General features: G+C 51.2%; 3 protein-coding genes across 10 annotated transcripts in view; 2 read left to right on the top strand and 1 right to left on the bottom strand.

Moving 5' to 3' along the window:
* LOC144934390 (triple functional domain protein-like) overlaps positions 1–2,793 on the top strand; it is a 100,185-nt gene extending 97,392 nt beyond the window's left edge. For all 6 annotated transcript variants that reach the window (XM_078860089.1, XM_078860093.1, XM_078860088.1 and 3 more), the window contains one exon: positions 375–2,793. In XM_078860089.1, the coding sequence (XP_078716215.1) occupies positions 375–923 (549 nt within the window). In that variant the 3' untranslated portion in view covers positions 924–2,793. The remainder of the gene's footprint in view (positions 1–374) is intronic.
* Positions 2,794–5,083: 2,290 nt separating this feature from the next.
* Positions 5,084–18,895, top strand: CROT (carnitine O-octanoyltransferase). 3 transcript variants are annotated; one of them, XM_078860084.1, is made up of 17 exons: positions 5,084–5,490; positions 8,468–8,700; positions 9,060–9,184; positions 9,877–10,058; positions 10,608–10,732; positions 12,226–12,337; positions 12,507–12,600; positions 13,179–13,304; positions 13,501–13,602; positions 14,052–14,135; positions 14,619–14,726; positions 15,207–15,337; positions 15,879–16,002; positions 16,494–16,572; positions 17,497–17,590; positions 17,729–17,848; positions 18,232–18,895. In XM_078860084.1, the coding sequence occupies exons 2-17, from the start codon at positions 8,583–8,585 to the stop codon at positions 18,356–18,358; spliced, it is 1,851 nt and encodes a 616-aa protein (XP_078716210.1). In that variant the 5' UTR covers positions 5,084–5,490; positions 8,468–8,582; the 3' UTR covers positions 18,359–18,895. The 3 variants fall into 3 exon arrangements, 2 of the variants coding, with proteins under 2 accessions (XP_078716210.1, XP_078716212.1); XM_078860086.1 differs by lacking the exons at positions 5,084–5,490; positions 8,468–8,700; positions 9,060–9,184 and adding an exon at positions 9,195–9,323; XR_013637156.1 differs by lacking the exons at positions 10,608–10,732; positions 15,207–15,337; positions 15,879–16,002; ... (2 more) ...; positions 17,729–17,848; positions 18,232–18,895 and having other exon boundaries at positions 5,086–5,490; positions 14,619–14,652.
* A 217-nt stretch (positions 18,896–19,112) lies between these two features.
* ST8SIA6 (ST8 alpha-N-acetyl-neuraminide alpha-2,8-sialyltransferase 6) lies at positions 19,113–22,320 on the bottom strand. Its single transcript, XM_078859963.1, has 4 exons — positions 22,183–22,320; positions 21,605–21,717; positions 20,925–21,017; positions 19,113–19,581 (listed from the first exon to the last, which is right to left on the bottom strand). The coding sequence occupies exons 1-4, from the start codon at positions 22,318–22,320 to the stop codon at positions 19,113–19,115; spliced, it is 813 nt and encodes a 270-aa protein (XP_078716089.1).
* Positions 22,321–23,533: the final 1,213 nt, after the last annotated feature.

Here is a 23,533-nt window from a genome sequence, read left to right as displayed (position 1 = left end):
CAGTAATTGAACCTTGTTAATATATTTATTAAAATAGCTTTGTTCATGCATATTACTTATAAAAATGCTGTAGAGTTCGTAATGCGCAGTTTTCGTATTGAGGCGCGGGAAACTGCAGGCAAGATGGAAGGCAGCCAGAATGGGCATCAACAGTTGCCCAAGTTCTCTGGTCCTATATTGGGCTGTTTGGCCAACTTCATTACTCGGTGGGCCAAAACTCAATGCCCACACAGATAAAAGATGGAAATTAAGCTAGTTGCTGTATTGCCATACCTTTGCAAGCCAGGAGGTGGCGACCTCGTCGAGTTGGGAGTTTCGCGAATGTGTGCGGTGTCCGTGCATCGTCTGTCCGTGTTGCTCGCGTGCACCATCAGCCCGAGAACCTCCTGGTGGAGATGTCGGGCCCGTCCGCCGTGCGGGTGAAGCTCGTGGACCTGGGCGAGGCAGTGCAGATCACCACGCACTACTACGTGCACGTGCTGCTCGGCAGCCCCGAGTTCGCCTCGCCCGAGGTGGTGCGCGGCCAGCCGGTGGCGCTCAGCACCGACGCGTGGAGCCTCGGCGTCCTGGCCTACGTGCTGCTCAGCGGCGTGTCGCCCTTCCTCGACGAGAGCGTCGATGAGACCTGCCTCAACATCTGCCGCCTTGATTACAGCTTCCCGGAGGAGTACTTTGCGAGCGTAAGCGAGGAGGCGCGATCGTTCGTGCGCCTCCTGCTGCAGGGTGACTACACGCGGCGCCCCCCGTGCTCCGCCTGTCTGCTTGATCCCTGGCTGCAGTGCCCGGGCTACGCCTACCCCGGCGCGCTGCTGGACGTCGCCCGTCTCGCCGCGTTCATAGAGAGGCGGAGCCATCAGAACGACGCGCAGCCCATCAGCCCCGTCACCGACTACATGATCAGCCGCGCCACCATCCGGGCGTAACGACCCGCTCGGCAGCCGTCAAGTGTGGGTCCCGGGGCCTGGGCAGTGGGGGGGTCCTTGGGTTGAGCATCGACCTTTAGGCCGAGCAGTTTAAAGGTCGTAAGGCAAAGGAAGCAATAATAGCAACCAGTTTTCAAAAGTTTGAGCAACCGAAAGAGGTTCTACCTGAGCCTTGACATACTTTTACATTTCGTTTCTTACAGCCAGTCCACCCTCGGGCAAAGAAAACCAATGCAAATGCAACACTTGGCCGCTCACTTTTTAAGGGGGAAACATTGCACAGGGCTCCCTCTCAAGTGAACTATTTTCCTCGGACAACAGTTTTGTACAGAATGTGGACACGGTTTAAAAGCCAAAAACTACCAGGAGGAGCAGTAGGGCTGCATGACGGGCATGGAGGTAACCAAGCGCACACGGGGTCCGGGTGGCAGGCGAAGGCGGCACGCGCTTCCACGCGTCCGATGCAGGAAGGTGCCAGGGCTTGCATGATGTCCCGGGTCCACCTGGTGGTTTCGTTTGGTACAATGGGCGGGTTACCTGGGCCAAACAGACCGCATGCCTACTGGCTGCTTACCTATGCGTGTGGGTGAATGCAAATGAGTGTGCGTATGCAACTTTATTCATGCACACGTGTGCTTGCACGCATGTTCAAGGCCACGTTGTTCAATGCCAGACTGTTCAATGCCAAGCTCCTGTTAGTGGAGTAAGCGAAATCAACACACACATCCACAACCCAGTCATAACTACGAGAGAAGGTTGAGGCTCCATGGAGCTACTCAAAGTGTATTTAACAGTGTATTTAACAAATCCCTATAGAGACCAGCTCCAATGCATTCATAGTGTGGTTTCAGTGCAGGGCCACCTGTATTACGGCAACACTGTTCACCTTCCCATCTGCCCCTCAGGCCAGACATGGTGGTGGCCTGATGGGCAGGAAGGCCGAGTGCACCTGTACAGAGGCCAGGCCACGTTGGCGTGTTGACTAGGTGTTCCCCTACAACAACGCCTGATTTTACATGCCTGGGTGCGAACACCCGCAGCGTGAGTGGTAACCGGGCGTGGCTGTAATCACGACGCGTTCTGGACAGACGGACGTACGGGCTAAGGGACCTGAAGTGATTAATAAATGTAGTGTGTACTCTGCTCGTGCCATGTGTTTGGAAAAAAAAAATGTCTCATGCAGTAACCATAGCGTTTAGTGTTGTTTAACGGAAGGTGTTGGTACGCTTTGCGTTCCTCCTCCCCACGTGGGCGATGAGTGGCGTGCGCCCCGCATGCTCGCCCTCGCTGCCCCATTCCACGAGCCGCGCCCCTTCTCCCCAGCTGTGGTACGTGTGCCATGCGTGTGTGCCGTCTGTGCGTGCCATCTGTACATGCCGTCGTGTGTGTGTGTGCATGCCATGCCGATTCCACCCCACGTGTGCGCGTGTGCCGTGGTCGCGTGTGCCGTGCGCGCACCAGTTTGTGCGCGCGGGGTTCTGTACAACCTGGCTGCCAATCTGAAAAATGTAACCTTTTGCAGGTTTAAGCTGTCGAGGCTCAAGGCCGAAAACCTATTATTCAGCCTTGTGTTTAGAAAGCATATTTTGCCAAAATTAAATGTATTTTCGGCTCGGTGACCAGCTCTCTGAGCGTTTTAGACAATGTTGTTCCATGTGAGTGTACAAGCATCAGCGTGCCCCGTGTGCCCTCTGTGTGTAAATAGTGTGCGTTCTATTTAATGGCAGTCCTAGACCGTGGTGGGTGAGGTAGGTCGGCCGCGTGTGCGAGATGTCCCCGTGCGGTGTACCGGGTCCCACCGGGGCCCTCGTGTGGTGCTGTGCGTACTTTTTATCACCGTGAATCTGGAGTATTAAAGGCAAGCTTTACATCCTAACCCGAGTCCGCGTTGGTTTTTGGAGACGTGGCACGGTGGAGGTAATGAGCAGCGCCTGCTACCGAGGGCCACTTGCACCGGAGCGCATGAGAAAGGAAAATCCAACATCTCAATTATAACGAATCATGACGGGTGTTATGACATTCACACCGTAATCTGACCTTTGCCCCCTATATGCGTCAGCATTCGGGACGATATAACTGCGGGTTACATCGAAATGTTTAGTAGGTTAACGCATGAGAATAGGTTTCCCCTTTTTTCTAGAAACAAAACAGGTGTTAAGATATTAAAACACCAAACTGAAACCTTTTACAAGGAATCATGTCTGCATTAACCACAATACTTGTGGCCAGAATGCGAAAAAAAACACAGATAATATATGCATTGTCTTTAAAACTGATTGGTGCACACTAGAGACAGCTTTCTTTTGAGCCTAGTCTCAAAACGGTGTTAGACCAGAGGACGCCAAAAGGCGTGTGTTTTAACATCTTAACACAGCTGTTTTGTTGCCGGAAAAAAGGGGAAAACCTATTCTCATATTTTGGTACTGGCAAAGGAGGTCCCATGATGAAGGTTAACGCACTTTGATGGCTCAACGAAGAAGAGAGCAATGTTGAGCTTCGTCTGGAGTGTGGTGGAGCTGTGCCCCTGCGAGACGAGATGTTGGTAACGCGGAAGACAGACGCAAAGGGATCGGAAGGTTTTGAGCGTGGATTCGGTGCAGAGTTATGAAAATGAGCCGGACTGATTGAAATATCGCGTCGTGTTTCAGGTGGGAGAAGAACGATGACTTATTTGATGGTTATGAAGAGGGGGGACATCCGTATCGGGCAGGTGGTAATGAGAGGCTTGCTGAAGGGAGTTATGAGAGAGAATGGCTTGCTGCCGAGTGGGATGGTGGAGGAAAGATTTAACATTTTATTGCAGCCATGTCGGTTACTTGGATTGGGTCATTGACGGATGCACCGTCCACGCTCCCCACGATGCTAACTGACTGTTTTAGCTGACCGCTATATGCTCATTATTCATAATAGATTTTTGGGTTTGGCCATGTAACGTATCGCCAAATTTGTAAAATAATACTCTCCACCACCTATCCACCACCTGACAGCCAAATAAACTGTCACATTTACAGCATTCAATGTGAAAATGATTGTTTCAGCTCGTCGATACGTTGAATAACACATTTCACAACTAAATGTATCTATTCTATAACGATGGTTTGCTTGAAATTGCACCAGGCATTTTAAGGACCAGTTTCAGTAAGTCGTTCTGACTTTGCCCTGAAGACGTTTTGCGCAGTTTTAAGCGAAATGAATGTGTTTATTTTGGTTGCTAGAGTGTTTTAAACGTACCAGTGACGGCTGAAACTATAATCAATGGCGCATTAAACGCTTACACACGTGGCAAGCTCTGTTGGGTGGTGGATGATCCGACGGCACAAATGTGGCCACATCATTACGTGGCCTCGCTCGTAACTCGAACAGGAAGAAGCTAAATAATGTCGATGCCAGACGACGTTCGATAAGGGCGTACGGCCATGACGTCGGCAGCGGCTCGCAGTGACACAGAACACTGAATCAAGATGACCGAGCTTTGTTTGCCCAGGAGGCAATCCTTTAGAAATCCAAATGCAAAGCGTGCTGAGATTTCCGCTGCCAGTGGGTGGCTGCCACTTCTGTTAAGCCCCTAAAACCCCCCGCGGAGTGGCCCGAATGGATGAGAACAAACAAATAATAATGAAGCACGCTGAAGAAGAAGGCGAGATAAGGGTTTAAAATGATGACCAAAGAGAAAGGATAAGCAGAGCTCCAAAACAAAACCTGTCGGGGAAAAGAACGATCTAAATTTGAAGTTTATATAGATTTGAAGTGAAGGGAAAAGAACGGTTACACAAAACATTAAAGATATTACGAGGTAGAAGGTAACGACCCGCGGAAGTTTATCACAGCAGGGAATAATTGAATGATGCAGAGCTGAGCCAAAGCTGGTGCGGGTTGCCCCCCACCACACAGATCGGGCTCGAGTCGTGATATGAAGAGAGGCGACGGCAGCTTCGGGATGCTCTTGTCAACGTTGAGTCCGATAGATAGAAAGACAGAAAGCAACACGGCCACGTTCTGCAAGAGGGACCACGCTGTCGAGCAGCGCCAATCGCGAGCGCGCTATGACCTGAGCAAGGAACGTGGACACTGCTGCCGAAAGTGGAACAATAACGACGACAGCGGCCTCGTAGCGCGGCGTCTCGTGAGCGGCCCGGGGCTTTAAACCCCCGGCGATGATGACAGGCGAGGAGGAGGAGGCGGCGGCGGGTCCGGCCGGCAGGGGTCGCTGCGTGACCCGGACCCCTCGCGAGCCCTGCGACCAGGGCCCCCCGCGGAGCGCACGGCCGAAGGCGGCGATCGTGTCGGGCTCAGGGCCCCGCGGTGGTCCCAAGAGTTCCCCCAGTCCCAGTCCCCAGACCCCAGTCCCAGGCCCCGGTCCACAGTCCCCGGTCCCCGGTCGAGCGAGGACCGCGGGGACCCCCCCCACGCCGCCGCGAGTGCAGCAGCAGCAGCGGCGGCAGGAGGCGCGGGCCTCGCGACCTTCGGCACCAGTTGGGTGGCAACGGGGGAGGCGAGACGAGGAGGAGGAGGCAGACGAGAGAGGGAGACGAGAGAGGGAGACGAGGAGGAGGAGGCGAGCGGAGAGGTGGGGACAACAACGGGGAGAGAGGGAGACGCGACTGGGAGCAGGAGACGGGAGAGGAGGGGGGAGACGTCGAGACGATGCGAGTGCGATGGGCTGTGTGAGAGAGGGGAGATGGCAGGAGGTTGATGGGAGACTGGGAGAGATGGGCAGGGGGGACTTCCATAAAAGAAGGGGAGCTAAGAGGGTGGGATACGAGGCAGAGAGCTGGGGGGGGGGGGGTGTGGAGGTGAGTGGGAGGTGAGTGAGGGTCGTGGAGACCGCGCGGAGTCTCTTGGTCGCGGCTCGGCAGGCAGTCGGTCCCCGTCTCACCAAGGAGCCCTCTCCGAGCGGGGCCAATGGACATTGATTCTCGACCCGATTCCGATCATTCCCCAGTAAAATTACGGCGACCTAATTGCGGTCATGAGCACATCATTATCAGGAGGAGCCCCACGGAGAGGGCCCCTGGCAGTGAACATTCAGCAGCAGTTCGACAGCATTGGCTCAGGCGAGCCTGGCCCCGCTGGTGAGACGCCGAATGTCGAAACCGAACCCAGGGGTTTGTGTTTGTGTCGGACCAATGCTGCTGAAACGCTCTCCTCGCAGGAGGAAGACCCTGTGGCTGCTGATGGGATGTGTAAAGCAGTACTTGTATATGATGTATATAGATGTGGAGGCAGGGGCGGAGCGACCTGTTACAACGCGGGGGGCTGTGGGCCCCCCCACTCCTTCTCGCGACTCACTCTTACTAATAGTTCCGGGTGTTTTTAACCCCAATACAATACATGTAGTGACATGTCAGGCTATATAACTATATATTATTTTAGTTGCACCGTGTATTGTGTGTGCAGGAAGACAGTCTCGCAGTGACATTATTACTTTTTTTTAAATATGTCAAGGTACAATACTCACAATTGAGTTCCCGTGCCTCTTGATTTCATGCTGGACCCATCGGTCTGGGATTTACTCAAAGGGGGGGGGGTGGATGGCGCAGCTTCATGCCGCTTTATTTAAGGCGTAGGAGGCTTTCGCGACCAACATTACCTAAATATAACCGTGTCGTTAAACCCGCCACCACCCGACGCAGACAATTAGTGAGGTTCGTCACGTACACAACACGTGGCAATTCGTTACGAGTTCGGCACACCGCTGTGATGATGCTGGTTGTGAATTGCTCGAACTGTAGATGTTGTGGGGGTTCTCTCCGACACACAGGCGGGGTGCTGGACCAGTCACGAATTGGCCACGTTTTGTTTACTTGACAAACCTGACGAATTGGCTGTGTCAGATAGTGGCGGGTTTAGCGACACATTTAGATTTACGCGATCTGACCCAACACAAACGTATCTTATGGATGTATGCTCTATTGATATGATAACCAGATACATTCATCGGGCTTGGTCCGTGATAGACCGCAGGTAATTTCTAATTAATACATTTTCATAACATGTTACTATCTTGATTTGAAGCTTTCGTGACTGCAGGAATCCATACTCTTTGGTTCTTTCGGTAAAGTCACGTAACTTTGCCGTCAGAACCAAAAAGTATGTTGTTACTCTGTTTATCTGTTGATTCGGGGCCTCCTTGTGGCCGATTGGACCCCTATGCGTCGCATAACGCTGCCACACGACACCGCCAAAGTTGCGCCCCTGTTTGGAGGGACAGATGTGTGAAGAAGTCGGTGTCTGCTGAGTTATTTAATTGCAGTAATGACTGCAGAGCGTCCATACATAACACGGTTGTTGTGGTGCGATTGGAACCTTAAGTTTTCTATATTTTCCTAAAAAAGCCCCAAAGTCCGAAACGTTTCCAGTGTGATGTTTGGACAGTGTTTCGTCTTCACTTGTACTATCAATGCCACCTGCCAGAGCAGTGCAACCTCCTCCCTGTGTGTGTGTGAGTGACAGAACGGCCCGTGGAACGTGATGTCATAGAACTGATTCTTAGATCTCACCTGGTTACACAAATACACTTGGTTTAACACTTAGGCTTTCGCCACCAATATTATCCATAATAGAGGTTTTTGGGTGAGATCGCAGAAATATACACGTGTCATTAAACCCGCCACCACTCGACAGAGCCAGTCAGTCAGCTTTGTCACGTAAATAAAACATGCCAATTCGTTAATAGTACAGCACACCGGTGTGTTGGAGAGTAAACCCACAACATTTATAATTCGAGTACTGTACGACGTTTCGCCAGTGATTACAACTAGCATCAGGCGAAAGCTAGCATCATCATCGCCTGATGATGCTGGTTGTAATTACTGGCGAAACGTCACACTCGAATGTTGTGGGTTTACTCTCCAACACACCGGTGTGTTGTACTAGTCATGAATTGGCATCTTTTGTTTACGTGACAAACCTTACTAATTGACTGACGGGTGGTGGCGGGTTTTAACGACACATTTATATATATCCGCGATCTAACCCATACACCTCTATGATGGACACTTGGGGAGCACATTGACACTTTCACAGCTGCCCTCCTACAAAATAAATGTTAGGTACGTGGCAGAAAACCTCGCTAGGGAGTTCTGCCAATAAATTCAAAAGTCAAATATAAACACGTTTGTTTTGTGCAGCCCTTGCTGACCGGGTTGAGATAATCGACGAACCACGCGTGAGAGCCGTGTACAGTCGTCGGTCGTACCCACGTCTGGTGCCCTGTTGGCTTACTCTGTTTATCAGAATCATTGTCATCGCAAACGCCAATGTGGCCACTTGCAGGTGTTTTCTTTTGCTCTGTTGCCTTGTTTTTGCTAAAAACATGAGCAAGTGACGTTGAGCAGTAGTACGTGCACTTTACTTCAGCTTGGCATGCGTGTGTGTGTGTGTTATCAGTGGCGCACTAGGACCCACATTCCACGGGGTCCCGGCTACATTGCGATCACGTGTGTTTTTAACAAACACATGCACTTTGTAAATGCAGATAAGAGTGGCGAAGGCAGCGCACCAAGGCACTATTGTGGGCACTATCTATTTATTGCCCTCCACAGGCACAACTGTCGCACAGCGCGACTCTGCGCTTGCTGCTCAAGGAGAAAGGTGGATACAGGTGTGGTGCACAGCGGATTCCGTTCAGAAAGGACCAGGTGAGCGTCGTGCGAAGAGATGGAGAGCCAGATGTTTGAAGGACAGCAAGGGGAGCGAACCTTTGAACACCAGGACAGCCTGCCAGCCCTGCCCGTGCCGAGTCTGGATGAGACGCTCACCAAGTACCTGGACTCTGGTAGGGAGGAGAGCCGGCGCTGTGCCGCTGCCTTCACAAGCGCCTCGCGATTGCTTCGGGCAAACGTCACCTAAACCCATGCTGATATTTCTCTAATTTAATTTTACTATGAGCGTTTTTTTTAAAGTAATATGTCCGAGCCAATTGTTGAAATTACAAATTAATTAAATACTGTTTTTGTCTGTGCACTTTATTTCATTTATTCTGTAATGTGGTTGTGTTTCCGCTGATTTTAATTGCTTCATTGTTGTTAGCGCTCTTTGACTTGTGAAATGAGACCATCCTTGTTTCTCAGCTGGTTAAATGACAGAAACGTATAACAGCAGCACGCAATGCGCGTGCGACGATCGCGTGTGCAGTCAGGCCCTTCGCTACAGACGAGGAGCTCGCCCACACGCGGGAAGTGGCGCGGCGCTTCAAGGAGGGAGTTGGAGCGAAGCTGCACGCGCTGCTTTTGCGGAGGGGAGCCGAGCGCCAAAACTGGGTGCGTGGGGGCAGCGTGCGCGCCGCCCTGCACCAGCAGCTGGGAACCTCGCGCGTGGCACGCGCGCCGTCAAATCTCTACCGGCAATCTCTGCACGTTTCTGGGGAAAATCCTTATGCGGTGTTGTGGAGAATTATGGGTAATGTCGCGTTATTTTTATTTTTTTAGGCGTCTTAAGTGTACAGTTTTTCGATCCACACTCTTGATTCTTATCGGTCTGTCCACTAGGTGTCGCTGCTTACACGTAGAGCTGCTCCGTCCTGGCGGTTTCCAACCTTGTGGTCTGAATGTTATTAGAGAGGTTGGGACAGCACTGGTCTGGACACTTGCTACCGTGTCGGATCTCACCCTGAACTTTATTTATTTAACACAGTGGCTGAGCACAGGCCCATCGACAAACAGCACGATCAAAGTTGTAAGAGATAAAGTGAACACTTTTCCTGAATTGAGCAAGGTTATTATACGAGCTTGGGGAGAAGGAACGATTAAGTGGAGCAGTGGGAAGTGTCGTGACTTGCAATGTGATGGTTGAACAGAGTGTAGATGAGTCTGGTCGAGCAAGTAGAGTGAACACGTTATGGACCGAAGAGACAACATACAGCGCATTTCAACATTGTGTATTTTAACGTAATGTGGCGTTGCCTGCCTGGCCCTGTCACGTGACTGCTGCTGCCCTGCCCCGCGTGATGCAGCTGGAGGAGTGGTGGCTGAACAAGGCATACCTGGAGTCGCGGGGCCCGCAGCAGATCACAGGGAACTTTGGGGGACCAGGCCCTTACCTGGAGCACGTGTGGCCTCCCAAGGCGGGGACCCAGCTGGAACGGGCCGCCATCTTGCTGTGGCACCACCTCAACTTCTGGCAGCTGCTACGCACGTGAGATGCGCACACACGGACAATGAATAATCCACTCCATCATTCGCCCACCGTTAGTCAGTCACCTCCTAATCACTCTTCTATAACTGCTATAACTGTTCTTGTCATCTTCACGCGTTGGTTCATTCACCCATATTGAGTACTCGGTCTACCAGATGGACTGCTTTGTTTAAACCACGTTGTAATCCACAGTGCAGGTCAAAACAACATGCACTCACTCACTCTCCCATTCACACACTCATCCTCCCACTTACTCAATCAGCACACTGCAGGTCACGCCTCTTGCTGCTTCTTCCCTTGCTCTGCTCCACTATGGAATTTCCTCCCATGATCGTCTCTATTCCCAAGCTATTCTAATTACCCTCCTCATTTCAAGATGCATTTTAACTCTGTAACTATTACAACTTTAATGGTGCCGTTTGTTGTTGGCCACGTGACCTTTAGGACCTGTGCTCAGCAACTGTGTAAGAGAAATCGCATACTGCCTGTACCAGCGTGTTTGTATGATGTTTCCCGCATGTGTGTGTGTGAATGTGTTGGTGCGTGAAGAGAGAGGCTGGCCACGCACCGTGCTAAGGGTGTCCCACTGGACATGCATCAGTTCCGTATGATCTTCGGTACCTGCAAGATCCCTGGAGAGAAATGTGACTCCATCGTCTGCCATTTCAAGACTGGTAGGCTCTCCCAACTAATTGGGTGCCATGGTGGCAAGATTTTAACTCTCTTGCTTGGTATACACGAGGTCGTGGATTCGATCCCAATCCTGACACCTGTATATTTGGAGTTTGCATGTTCTCCCCGTGGTCGTGTGGATTTTTCTCCAGGTCCTCCGGTTTTTACTTCCACATTTAGAAATACGCATTTAGAGTATTTGGCTGCCATACATTTCCACATGATAAGTTACATCTTTGAACTATCATTTGTGGCCAGGTCGCTTCTGAAAAATATCTGTTTAGCTCATTGGGCCTTCCCTAGTAAAATAAAAATTGGTAAAAAATTATAAAAAATAGGTAATAGGAAATTACTATTTTCAGAATTGGCAAAGTCCACGGTGCTGCTGTGCAGACAAATTTACGTGTTCGCGATACGCAGGTGCGTGGTAGAGAAAAAAATTCTCATTTTCCGCAATAATGATTTATTTTACTACAATTTGCAACCCCGGTCAGAAAATTTTGCGGGCTGCATCAATATCAGTTCTCGTGATGCCGAAACAGTGGGAAGACGGATGTCCTGAGCAGCTGAACATGAAGCTTCACAGTCTTTTACCGTTGAGCAGCACCCAGCCTGATGACGATTGGCTGCTCTGTATTTTGACTCCTCGTGCCCTGGACAGATTTAACTCGTGCCCTAGACTTGGTTGGACGGTTAGGGTTAAAGAAATACGAGCACTGACCTGTCATGAACAATTCTACCTATATTGGAAAACCTCATCCTTAAATAGCATTTGGTTGTTCACAAGAAGATTCATATTTTGACCTCATTTATTGTTGCCATTACAATAACCCTAAACCTAACCCGAACAATCGCAACACTCTACTTGCCGTACTATCCATCGGTGGTTCAAGACGACGAAGATGATGATGATGTTGCTCAAGTCCCACCTCAGGCTCTTAAGGCAACGCAAGAAGGCTGGTGCTGCTGTTGCTCCAGGAGCTCGCCTTCCTGGTCGGCCCAAAAAGTCGAGTGGCCCGGACCCAAATCAATGGTCAATATTGGCCTTATTTTAGCAAGTCTCAGTAGACTAAATAATCCTTTGAATCGCGTAAAACTTAACGAAAGTATCAATTAAAGACTGAAAAACAGATTTGCTGATTCAAAATTTTTTTTCATACTGATTTATGAGGACCGGTATGTGTTATGCTGCACTAGTGTACCACCAATATGTCCAAATGCTGCTGCGAGGATGCCCTCCCAAGAAGAAACACTCAATAAGTTCATCAAGACCACTTGTGGCCCTAAAGGAAATGTATAATTGGCGAGCTTTTGGGCAATGGCCCTGTTTCATAGCACATACAGAGGCCTGAGAGGTGGAGTGGATATTAAGAGCTTGGAGATTTTTGTATCAGATAGCGTGTTTTGTACACCCTCCTCCGAAGCGAATGCTTGGTAATCGTTATGGTTTCTCACCCCCTCTCACTTTGCCCCTGCCGCCACCTTCTGCCAACAGAGGCGGAGGGCGCCTGCCCATCCCATGTGGTGGTCTTGTGCCATGGCAGAATCTTCACGTTCGATTCTCTTGCGCCCGGCGGGGACATTCTCACACCTCCCGAGCTGCAGAGGTCAGGGTGGTCCACTCAGTAGAATGCACACACCAGTATTAGGAAGGCCGTACGTACATATTTGGTTTTAATTTGTGCTCATTACCTCACGAGTTAATCACAAGGAGATGCGTGGCATCGTGTGCACGTGCGTGCGTCTGTGTGCATGCACGTCCCCGTGTGGGAGCAGTCAGCTCGCGCTCGTGAAGGCTCGCTGTGCAGCGGAGCCCGAGGGACCCGGCTTGTCGGTTCTCACAGCCGGCGACAGAGCCAGCTGGGCCAAGGTAACAACCGCTTCTGAGTGATGTGGCCCGTGCATGGGAGCCCGTGCCATGCATGCGTCGAGTGATGGAGTGTTGCGTGGGTGTCACGTGACGTGTGTGTGTGCCTTCGTTTGCATGTGCCAACAAGACATTGTGGAGCAGCATTGCAGTGAACTGAGCTTGATTCCTGCTCACGGCCAATATCAGTGACAAATATCTCAATCGATCCTACCTCCCACCCCAACTCCAGGTCGACTCAGCTTTAAATTAGTACCCGGTGTGGGTGCAGTATGCAAATATATGCAATGGGGAGACAAAGGGGGGCGGGCGTGGCACTGACTAGCTACTGCCCCTTCCCCCCAGCGTGCCGTCTTCAATAGACGCTCGCTAACAGCACCCAACAGTCTGTAAAAGGCGAAACAGGGTATCTTTCTAGATTTAAAGCTTTCGTGACTGCAAGAATTCATACTCTTAGGTTTTTCGGTAAAGTCACGTAGGTAAAAATAAATAATAAAAATAATAGAAATAAAATAATAAATCACGTCGTTTCGGAGGCAACACAAGTCTCCGTCATCTTTGTTTCGTCGCGTGTATTACAGACCAGGCAGCACCTGCTAAACTTGTGCGCGGAGAATGTGGAGCACATGAACGCGGTGGAGAGCAGCCTGCTCGTGCTCGTGCTGGAGCAGGCATCGCCCTCCGCCTCGCCGAGCGACTACTCCCAGGTGATGCGTTCCAAACGTTCTCTTGCGGATCACTCGCTGTCATTTCGCCAGGCGAGGGCCTGTTCATTCATCTAGCCGGGCGAGGGCCTGTTCATCTAGCCGGGCGAGGGCCTGTTAATAGTAAGGCCCTCTGAAGCACACTGCGTCGCCATTATTAACCACTCTCGCCGCCCGGCGTGCACGCCATCCCTTGCAGCTCCAGAGCTGGGCATTAGCTGGCAATCCCCGGGGCCGCTGGGGGGACAAGTCCTACAACCTGATCGTCTTTGAGAATGGTACCTGCGTCTCCAACTGTGACGTAAGCAGCACTCGCGCCATCACAACAAAGGTTGATGTCATTTCATACAGACCCAGAGGTGTGCACAACTTGTTTGTACCACTTCATGGGGAAGTCAATAGTGGTAGAATATGGATAGAATTGCCTGTGACATATATAGAACTTCCGCCAATGGCTGAGGGCTGTAAACAGATGATCATCACCGACGTCTCAATGGTTAGTTTAACACTTAGGTTTTCGTGACCAATATCATCCATAATACAGGTTTTTTTGTGTTAGATTGCGTAAATATATAACGACACATATATTTACGCAATCTAACCCAAAAAACCTGTATTATGTCTCAATGGTTGATTGAGCAGGAAATCACTTTAAATATTTTTTGTAGCGTTCAATAACATTTAATGTTGGGTAAACAGTCAGGAAGTGCTGATGTGTGCAGAGTGTTTTCTGTTCTCCAACCCCTGCAGCATGCTCCCTATGACGCGATGGTGCTGGTCTCAACCACGAGTTACGCCGAGAACACCCTGAAGAGAGATGACGGCGTGTGGGTGGTGAGGCTCACATCCGCACACACATCTCTCTTCACGTGCACACATGCACACACACACCCCTTGCATGCACGTGTGCACCCTACGTGTGTATGTGCTGCCTGTGTTAAGAGCAGTAGTGCAGTGGTTCGTATGCTGTACTCTGAATCCGGCGACCTGAGTTCGATTCCCGCTCACAACTAATATTGGTGACGATTATCTGAACTGGTCTTGGGCCTCCCCTAGGTCAAATCAGCCTCAAATGAGTACCTGGTGTGGTGCGTGAACATTGTCACTGGGGAGACAAATACGGTCAGCCGTGGTGCTGGCCACTCACCCCCTCATGTACCATGCTCATTAACAGCACTTCATAAATACTCGCTAACAGCACTTCATAGGTGCTCGCTAACAGCACTTTCACAAACAGTCTGTTAAAGGCTATACGGGGATCTTTGTTTTTAAGTAGCCTGTGTTCTTTGGTGCCCGCATTCGTGCTGTCGCGAGCAGGGAGAAGTTCCTCTCCGCCCACTACCGCAGCCCCAGGAGCTACGGTTCCGGCTGGATGAGCGAATCTTGTCGGATATAGCTCACAGCGAGGCCCTTTACAACCGTCAAGTGAGTGGGCGTGCGTGCACACATTTACACATTCCGCACAGCAGGAGCTGCGCTGAGCATCCAAATCTTAGTCTGGATCTTGAGTCGGACGGACCCTGCAATTACACTTTGTGTGTGTGTATGCTGAATGCAAAACTATCATCATCGCGTCTTTGTGCACAATATAAGTAACGGAATAAATAAGCAAGACAATAATCAACTGTATCTGTCCCTCCACATTAAAAAGAATCTACACATCCCATCAGCCACACGGCCTTTTGGAAGTACATCATTTCAGAAGAACTGGTTCAACACAAGCCAATCTCTCGGCAAGTTTTGGCATTCAGTGTCTCAAGACACTTGCTTGAACCAATGTTGATCAGCTATCAGGTTATAGGCAAGGACCCGCTCTGCTAGATATGGGTCCTAGTACGACACAAAACTATAGCATACACAGCACAACATAATCATTGGCGTTGTGGTGTCTGTACATTTGCACAGGCAAAGGACCTCCAGGTGGTGTCGCTGGCATTCACAGCGTTTGGGAAGCTGCTCATCAAGCAGCGCGGGCTGCACCCCGACACTTATGTACAGCTGGCGTTGCAGCTCGCCTACTACAGGCTGCATGGCCGGTAAAGCACGCTGGCTCTACACGGGCTCACCTGCAAACTCACCTATCAACCCATGGCTTGTGATAAACCACACAGGTGGCTTGCTTCCAAATTGGGCCACGTGTGTGGCAGTTGGGCCAGGTTCTGTCCAGCCAAGCACTGGGTTCCACGTCTGTGATCAATTATGTTGTCGTTTCTCAGTTTTTGAGGCCAGGACACATTTTACTCATTCACCACACAGCATATTCTGAGCTCCAAGGTAGAAAATACTCTCGCAGTAAAGACAACATTTACCCGCAGCCAATGAGAAATCTGCATCAGCTGAAAAAGGGATTTCAGGCCTTAAATGAGCATTGATGCGGTGCCCATCTTCTGTTTACAGCCCTGAGCGAGCAGTTATGAATCCACATTCCTCTGGCGGGTGTAAGTCTACCCATAAGATAACCACTCTATCCTCCCCACAAAGCGGTACTTGTTTTATAGACCCCAGACATATGATGAGCTGAGGCACACTGCCGCCCTCGCGCTTCAGCGTGGACCCTGTTGCCGTCTGTGTGCCCAGGCCCGGCTGCTGTTATGAGACAGCGTCCACGCGCAAGTTCTACCACGGCCGCACGGAGACCATGCGGCCCTGCACCCCAGAGGCGGTGGCCTGGTGCCGGGCCATGCAGGAGCCTTCCATGCCGGCACGGTCCCACACGCACACACACAGCATACAAAGACAACCTGTATAGCCATGCATGCTATTGAAGCAGCTGCTGTTAGCGAGTGTAAAGTACTTATTTAAGACTGAGTTGACGTAGGGTAGGCCCAGGATCGGTTCAGATATTTGTCACTGGTCATGAACTGGAATCGAACTCGGGTGGCCGTGATCGTAGCGCAGTGCGCTAACCACTGCACCACCGCCTCCACAGTCCCGCGCATCCTCAGGAACGTACGCACACGTTGCCTGTGTCCAGCATCTTGTGAAGGGATATGCACACGGATGTACCAACAACACACTGCCGCTCAGTGGGTCGTGTAAACACGGGGCACGCTTCCAGGGGTGGAGTGACACAAGTCCGATCAGCACGATTGGCTACGTGCGGTGCAAAAGAAGTTGAACATATATACGTCCAAGTTGCAAGTATGGATTCCTGTGGCGTGCACTAATCTGTTTGTGCATTGATTTTGGCAGACGGGGCGAAGGCTGGAGTTGATGCTGGAGGCATTTGACAAGCACAACCGGCTCATGAAGGAATGTGAAAACAACAAAGGTAGAGAGAAGCGCGGTCGTGGTGCCATCAGCTGTGGCCTCAATGAGAATAAAATAACAGAGCAGGCAATGTGCCTTCACATATCTGTCACTAAAAATGTTAATATTTCTTTTCATACATCCCATCAGCCGCACAGCCTTTTGGAAGTGCGTTTTTCAGCTTCGTTGATTTAACAAGCAAACTCTGGACCAGTTAAATTTCGATTTAAAGCTTTCGTGACTGCAGGGATTCATCTTCTTGGTTCTTTCGGTAAAGTCACGTAGAAGGGAAGGACCAGTTTTTAACATTCAGCGTCTCGTCAGCAGTCAGACATGGTTGAACCAGTGCTGGTGCACTGCAAGATGTCTGTAGGCAAAGATGGGTCCTGGTTCGACGCAAATCAATATAATACACAATACAAGTGTCTTTGTAGAGAATTTAAATAAAATAATGAAGCAGACAATGTGTGTTCTTCACCTATTTGTCCCTTCATGTAAAAAGTTATTATGGTGCCTTCAGTTGTGAGAACAGATTAAGCGACTTAATGGGAAACTGAATTTGAATGTGACTTTTGCCTGCAACGCATGTGAATGCTCGGCATGCGGCCCATACTTCAGTGAGTGTGGTTCGCATGCACGTGTGCGTGTGTGTAGGGGAGCCGTGGCAAAGTATTTAGTGCATTGCGAACCTGGCCATTCAATTCCTGCTCATGGCCAGCGTCAATGATAAAAATCTGAACCTTTCCTGGGCCTCCCCTAGGTTGACTCCGCTTTTAATGAGTACCTCGTGTGGTTCAGCCACTGGTGAGACAAAGGTGGCTGGGTGTGGTTCGAGCCACACCACCCCCTCATTGGTGCACCATATCAGCCTTCATAGGGGCTCGCTAACAGCACCTGCCCCAACAGCCTGTGTAGGCTACACTGGCGATCTTTTCTGTGTGCACAGGCTGCGACCGGCACCTCCTGGGCCTCCTGCTGCTGGCGGAGGATGAGGGCCTTCCCGTACCGGAGCTGTTCCGCGACCCTTCCTTCACCAAGAGGTGGGGGCGACTGGATGGGTGGATGCTGGGGGCAGGAGGCATCACGGTGTTAGAATCCTCCGTGATTATGTGACATTCCACAGCCCCCTGTGTGGTTTTTCACGCCGCATGGTTGTTCACACTGTTTGCGTGTGACAGTGGTGGCGGAGGGAACTTTGTGCTGTCAACGAGCCTGGTGGGATACACCAACACCCTGGGCGCCGTCGCTCCCATGGTGCCACACGGCTACGGCTTCTTCTACCGCATCCGCGATGACCGGTGTGTCCCGCTCGCCTGCCAAATATTAAATCTGAAACAAACCCGCACCATAACGCTTTCACGTCCGCGTTTGTCTCTGTCCACGTGTCCATGTGTGTTCGCGCATCCATGTGTCTGTATTGTGCCCGTGTGTGTCCATGTTGTGTCCGCGAGTCCACGCATATAAGGCACAGTATGGGGCACAGATGGTGCATCTGCCAGTCATCTCAGTCAGTCAATCCTTGCCACCTGGGTCTGTCACGTGACCTCCTGTCGGCGAGCCTTCAACATGGCCTCAAAGTGCACCTGGCCTGACACAGGTGCCGTGGGGACGTTACCGTCACTTAGTGGCGAATGGCGGGTATTATATTGTGTCCTCGTGTGTCCGTGTGTCGCTGAGACAGCCTCGTGGTTTCGGTGACGGCGTGGCGCTCGTGCCCACAGACGGACGGGGAGCGACTCTACCACGCATTCGCCGCCGCTCTACACGAGATGCAGTGCCTTGCCCTGACGCGTGCGGCACGCCTCTGAGAACCCGCGGTGCGCGGGCGGGTTCACAGGTGTCGCTGTGCAGGGGCGTGCGTGTGTGCAGGGGCGTGCGTGTGTGCACGCGCGTAGTGGTAGTGCCAGGGCTGCTCAAGTCTCGTACCAGGAGATTCCACGGTGCCACGCGTACGCTGGGGACGTTTGCACGTTCACACAAAATGAATTCTGAGCCACAACATAATATATCTGTCCAGCCGTATCGGTGTCAGAATTACACTGTATAACTGATTACACTTAAATGCAAAAAATGCAACAATGCACTTAGCACGTGACCATTGAATACCACTACGTAACATGTACTTGTTTTATGTTCCTTCTGGCACGAGTTTTTAATTGTAGTGTCCGATTGCTGCCAAGGTATTCCTCAGTTTCTGTAGGAGGGTGACTTTCACCAGCATCTATGTTACAAATCAAGATGAGCATTTATGTTTTCTGTAATTTCAGTGATCTCTGGCCATGCAGCCTCTATGATTGTAAGGTCATTTTAAACTCTACATGTGAAATGACATACAGAAAATAAAATGCAATCAGGAGACCATTGTGTGTGTTTTTTATCTTATAAATGATATTCACCAGGTAACTTACGCATCTTAAAAAAAGGCACAGGTCCCACTGCTGCCAACGTAGCCTCGAGAGCTGAAACTTTTAAAAGCAGGCAGCCAAGGTGTTGCAGTGTCGGTGCGAGTAGGTGGGGAGCGGTAGGTGGATGGGGCATGTGGGCGTGGTGCTGTGAGGAGCATTATGTGCACGTGCCCATGTGCAGCCGTATTGCTCCCTGGCTGTGCAGCAGGAGGTAGTGGCTGAACTCCTGGGGCATGTCGTGCGCGCCTGGCCGAGGCGGTCTGTCGTCAAAGTAGTGATGTGGCAGAGAGGCCCCGTCGGGCCCTCGTTCCAAGGGCCAGAATCCGTACAGGTGAACTTGGCGGCACAGGGTGAGGGAGGCGCTCGCAAGCATGAGGCCCGTGGAGAGGCGCTGCGGATGCAGCCCTCTGGCCGCCCAGAGGCGAGCGAGACGCCGCAGGTAGTCGGGGTGGAAGAACACGGCCTTCTGGCGAGCGCCCGCTGCCTCCAGGGCACGGTGCGCCCTCAGGGCCGGCAGCAGGTTGTGCACGTAGGCGAGGGCGGGCACGAGAAGCAGAGCGTCCCCGTAATCCGTGACGTCTGACACGAAGCGGCTCCGGCTCTCGCTGCTGTGGAGCCCCCCGTACCTGCCAGGGCATGGATCCAGCGGGCAGCGGTGTTGGTCGCACCTCACGGAAAGGAAGTCCATGCGTGCTGTATTTTGTTAGGTTGGAGCGTTGTAATTTGCCGAAATGTGTGATGAAAAATCGTTTATCCTATTATTATAGTAGTTACTATGATCAATTCTGCCGGTGCATTATCCGTAAAATGCTATGCGCGGTGTGCTTCACCGACAATGGACGTTGCAAACGTTGTGACGTCATTCGAGGAAAAATAAGCCATTGTGTGGCGGAGTTGTGGTCCAAATTTTAATTAATTAGAAAAAATACTCGCAAATTACTTAAATGTGAAACATAGTAATCGTCGCCCCCTTCTGCAAAAAACGTAGCAGGACCCTCCTGAAAAAATTGTTGAGACTCGGCGAGGCTTTCCTGGGTAAACAAGCAAATTAACGATTTATAATGTTTTAATAAACTTTTTATTTTACCAGGTAAGGCCCACTGAGCTATGTAGCTCTTTTTCAGAAGCAACCTGGTCACAAATGGTAGCTCAACGAAGTGGCTTGTCACGTGGAAATGTATAGCAGCCAAATACTCTGAACGCATGTTTAGAAATGTGGATAGAAAAACCGGAGAACCTGGAGAAAAATCCACACGACCACGGGGAGAGAGATCATGCAAACTCCAAATATATAGGCATCGGGGTCGAGATCGAACCCCCGACCTGTGCATAACTATGTCACTGGGTGCGGAACCCCTACAGTGCTGCATGGATGATGGTGGGCCCACCTTGGCACATGGGCACAGTTTGTGAATTCAAGATGGGTGAGCATTGAGCAGCACATGGATTTTATTTGTGACAAGCCAACCAGTAGGGAATTGAGACTGCAGGCTCATTGTGTAAACCTCAGTTACCGGAGGTTCCTCTTCAATAGCACAGTTGCTGAAGAAAAGGCCCAAAACATTAAGCAGCTCGCAACAAACAGCCTTATTGAAGGTTGCAAATTTCAAATATGATTTCCAAGTCCAATAAGTGTATCGACAATACTCGATTAAAAAAAGTTGGTGATTTTCTGAAGGCAGTGTTGAGCGAATATTCATAGGACAATCAGTGGTAACTTTCCCACAAAGTGGTATCGATTTTATCGACCCTAGAGGGATGATCGGACAAGTCAACCCACATTTAGGCGTTGAACCTTGCGATTGCGATCCGCTCGCTCCACCACCGAGCGGCTACTTGGGTGGGTTGAAGATGCGACGGAGCGATGCTCGCGTGTGAGTGAGGCCCTGGGGGCAAAGGCCTTGTCGAGATCCGCACGAGCACGGCAACGCGAAGCGATCCCTGTGGCCCACTCCTGTGCCACACTCACCGCTCCTTGATGATGCTGGGGTTGAGCGTCACCATGTGGCTGCGGTTGCCCACGTCCCGCGTGAAGTTTCTCGACACCGGAGGGAGGTTGCACCTGCGCGGCCACACACACCGCGGGACGGTTGCGACCTGGCCGGTGAAGCGACGCGGCTGCTTCGAACACGTATCATTACAAAGGGCCGAGGGCGGCCTCGTGTAATTCTCACACCCCCTTCACAGTCGTCTCAAAAGTTCAGCTTCACAACGTTATAATAAAAATCTGTCTTGAAATGTTTTGCATGATTACAGCCTGGCGCAGGTGGCTATGCTGCACTTGGCCTGTGATGCAGCACTGTGGAGCGAGGGGTCACATTTGTGAATTCTCCCTCCCTACTCATGGGCAGTGAAGAAGTACAGTAGCTGGGATAATTTAGATATTTATAGGGAATAAGTGTTGCCCCTCTCACACGCGTCGGTTTTCTCTGGGTAATCGTTTCCTCCCGAGTGCATAAACACGTGTTGATGGAGTTGGCCAAAAAAATCTTAATATAGGACCACAGAGCTCGGACAATTGTTGTCAGCGGTCGTGGCTGCCTTCTTTCCCGCTTTTCTGTGGTTTCCAGTGCCGCTGAGTCATTTTGAGAGTGACGGAAAACTCCATTCTAACCGAGCTGCACTCCGCTAGAATTCACGGTCTCTCACCTGATTACAAAGTCAGCGTTGTCGATGCTCCTACCACACCGGCTCCCCAGCAGCGCCCCACTGTTCCCCACCACGGCACAGCGACCGTGTAACTCGCCGGCCAGAGGAGAGCTCTGGCACACGGTCCAACCCACACGACACGCAGCCCACACACAACACCAACAACAATCGATGCCCCTGCACGTAGCCACCAATATAAACACCCCACATACACCACCAACACTCCACATACACCACCATCAACTTTAACCCCCACATTCACCAACACTTTGACAACACCACCTAGGGATCTCTCACCCAGCGCACATAATGTGCCAGGAGTAGCGATGCACGGAGACTGGAAACATGCTGCGTCACCTCACACCTGAGGTTGCTAGCTGTCCTGGCCTGACCCATAAAAACTGAGGAGTCTGTGCTCGGGTGGCAAGAACCAATTTGTGCCGAGATCTGCTACCGGAAATTTCTGTGTTTGGAACTGTATTGCCAGGACACTGCGCGGTTCTGAGAATGGACCGAGGCCGAGTGAGAGTGTCGTGTGGGTTTGGCGCATGGGGCCGGTGACCCTGAGTGGGCCCCACCTCCGGCAGCACGGACAGGAGCTGCGGGGTGACGTGCAGAGTCTTGGTGGCGGCCTCGAACGCGAGTCCCGGGCGCTCCGCCGCGTCTCCCCGCGTGAGCACCAGGCCGGCGCGCGCATCGCAGCACGATCGCAGCATCGCCCTGCGCGCGCCGCACGGCTCCGTTACTGCCAGAGAACTCAACACGCTCGTCAAGGAAACATAGCGAATAGGTGATCTTTTAGGCAAGGTCTCTCTTCTTCATAGCACATAATTAATACCAGGGTTATTTATACCGGGTTTTTTTGTGACCGGTAATCGCATGAAAATAATGTAAAAAAACAGTTCCTGGTTTACTGCACATGTTGCAATGTCTCGAGAGAAGCAGGTTTATTTTTTTAACTGAGAAACGAAGGGAGCTGCTGCCGTGGTGCCATGGTCAGCACACTGACATTTAATCCAGAGCTCGTCTATTCGATTCAATCTCCTGGTGCAGCAGTTAAACCAATGGGGAGCATTTCTTAAATTCGCCCTCACCCCTCTATTCACCCAGCAGTGCGAATGGGTCCAACTTTACCTCCTAACCGAGGAGCAAGGGCGATCGGCGCGTTCGTTAGGAACATCAACTGGAAAGGGTTACCGGTTCCTCACGTTCGGAACCGGTTACCGATGAACAACCCAAGTTAACCCAACACTCAGCATTCGCTGAAGCTGGGCACTGCGGCTATATCCGGGGTTGAACACCCAGTTCCTACGTTTCTGTACTCGGACAGAGCTCAGAGTGATGCAGCAGTCAGGGTGATAGATGATCCAGCACTCATTGATTCCCTGTTGTCACTCGCTCGCCAGCGGTCAGTCACCTGTCATTCTTCTATCGCTACTACCATGGTTACTGTTCCCGTGAACTTCACTCGTATAATAATTATCTTACTTTACTCAAGATACATGTTAACTCTTATCTATGACGAATTTCTAGTGCTATTTGTTGCTGGCCGCCTGACGTTTTGGACCTCCTGTGGGCCTGTGATACAAACAAAGGTGGCCCTGACGAGCAGGGGAGGGGTCATCACCTGGGCCAAAGACAAAGATCGCCCGTATAGCATGAACAGACTGTTAGGGCAATCACTCTCAGCGAGTACCTGTGAAGGCTGGCACGGGACACAAGGGGGTGGGTGGCTAGCCCCATGCGCTGCCGCCTTTGTCTCATCAGTACTGATGTTTACCCACCACAGCAGTTACTCAATTGAGGTTGAGTCGACCTAGGGGAGGCCCAGGACCAGTTCAGATATTAGTCAATTACGTTGCCCGTGAGCGGGAATCTAAATCGGGTGGCCGAGTTCAGCAACCCTGCCCTACTAAACTTGACCCCCGC

Source organism: Lampetra fluviatilis, chromosome 10 (assembly GCF_964198595.1).
Source record: "Lampetra fluviatilis chromosome 10, kcLamFluv1.1, whole genome shotgun sequence".
Lineage (NCBI taxonomy): Eukaryota > Metazoa > Chordata > Hyperoartia > Petromyzontiformes > Petromyzontidae > Lampetra > Lampetra fluviatilis.
The sequence above is the reverse complement of the archived record's forward strand: the minus strand, read 5'-3'. Positions and strand labels throughout refer to the sequence as shown.

Bases quoted from the DNA above. Each gene is read 5' to 3' on its own strand.
- CROT (XM_078860084.1), top strand. From the start codon at position 8,583: ATGGAGAGCCAGATGTTTGAAGGACAGCAAGGGGAGCGAACCTTTGAA. The intron at 9,185-9,876 runs GTGCGTGGGGGC...CGCGTGATGCAG, and splicing joins GAGCCGAGCGCCAAAACTGG to CTGGAGGAGTGGTGGCTGAA. The intron at 13,603-14,051 runs GTAAGCAGCACT...CAACCCCTGCAG, and splicing joins CCTGCGTCTCCAACTGTGAC to CATGCTCCCTATGACGCGAT.
- ST8SIA6 (XM_078859963.1), bottom strand. From the start codon at position 22,320: ATGCTGCGATCGTGCTGCGATGCGCGCGCCGGCCTGGTGCTCACGCGG. The intron at 21,718-22,182 runs GTGGGGCCCACT...ACCGTGTGCCAG, and splicing joins TCCTGTCCGTGCTGCCGGAG to AGCTCTCCTCTGGCCGGCGA. The intron at 21,018-21,604 runs GTGAGAGACCGT...GTGGCCGCGCAG, and splicing joins AACGCTGACTTTGTAATCAG to GTGCAACCTCCCTCCGGTGT.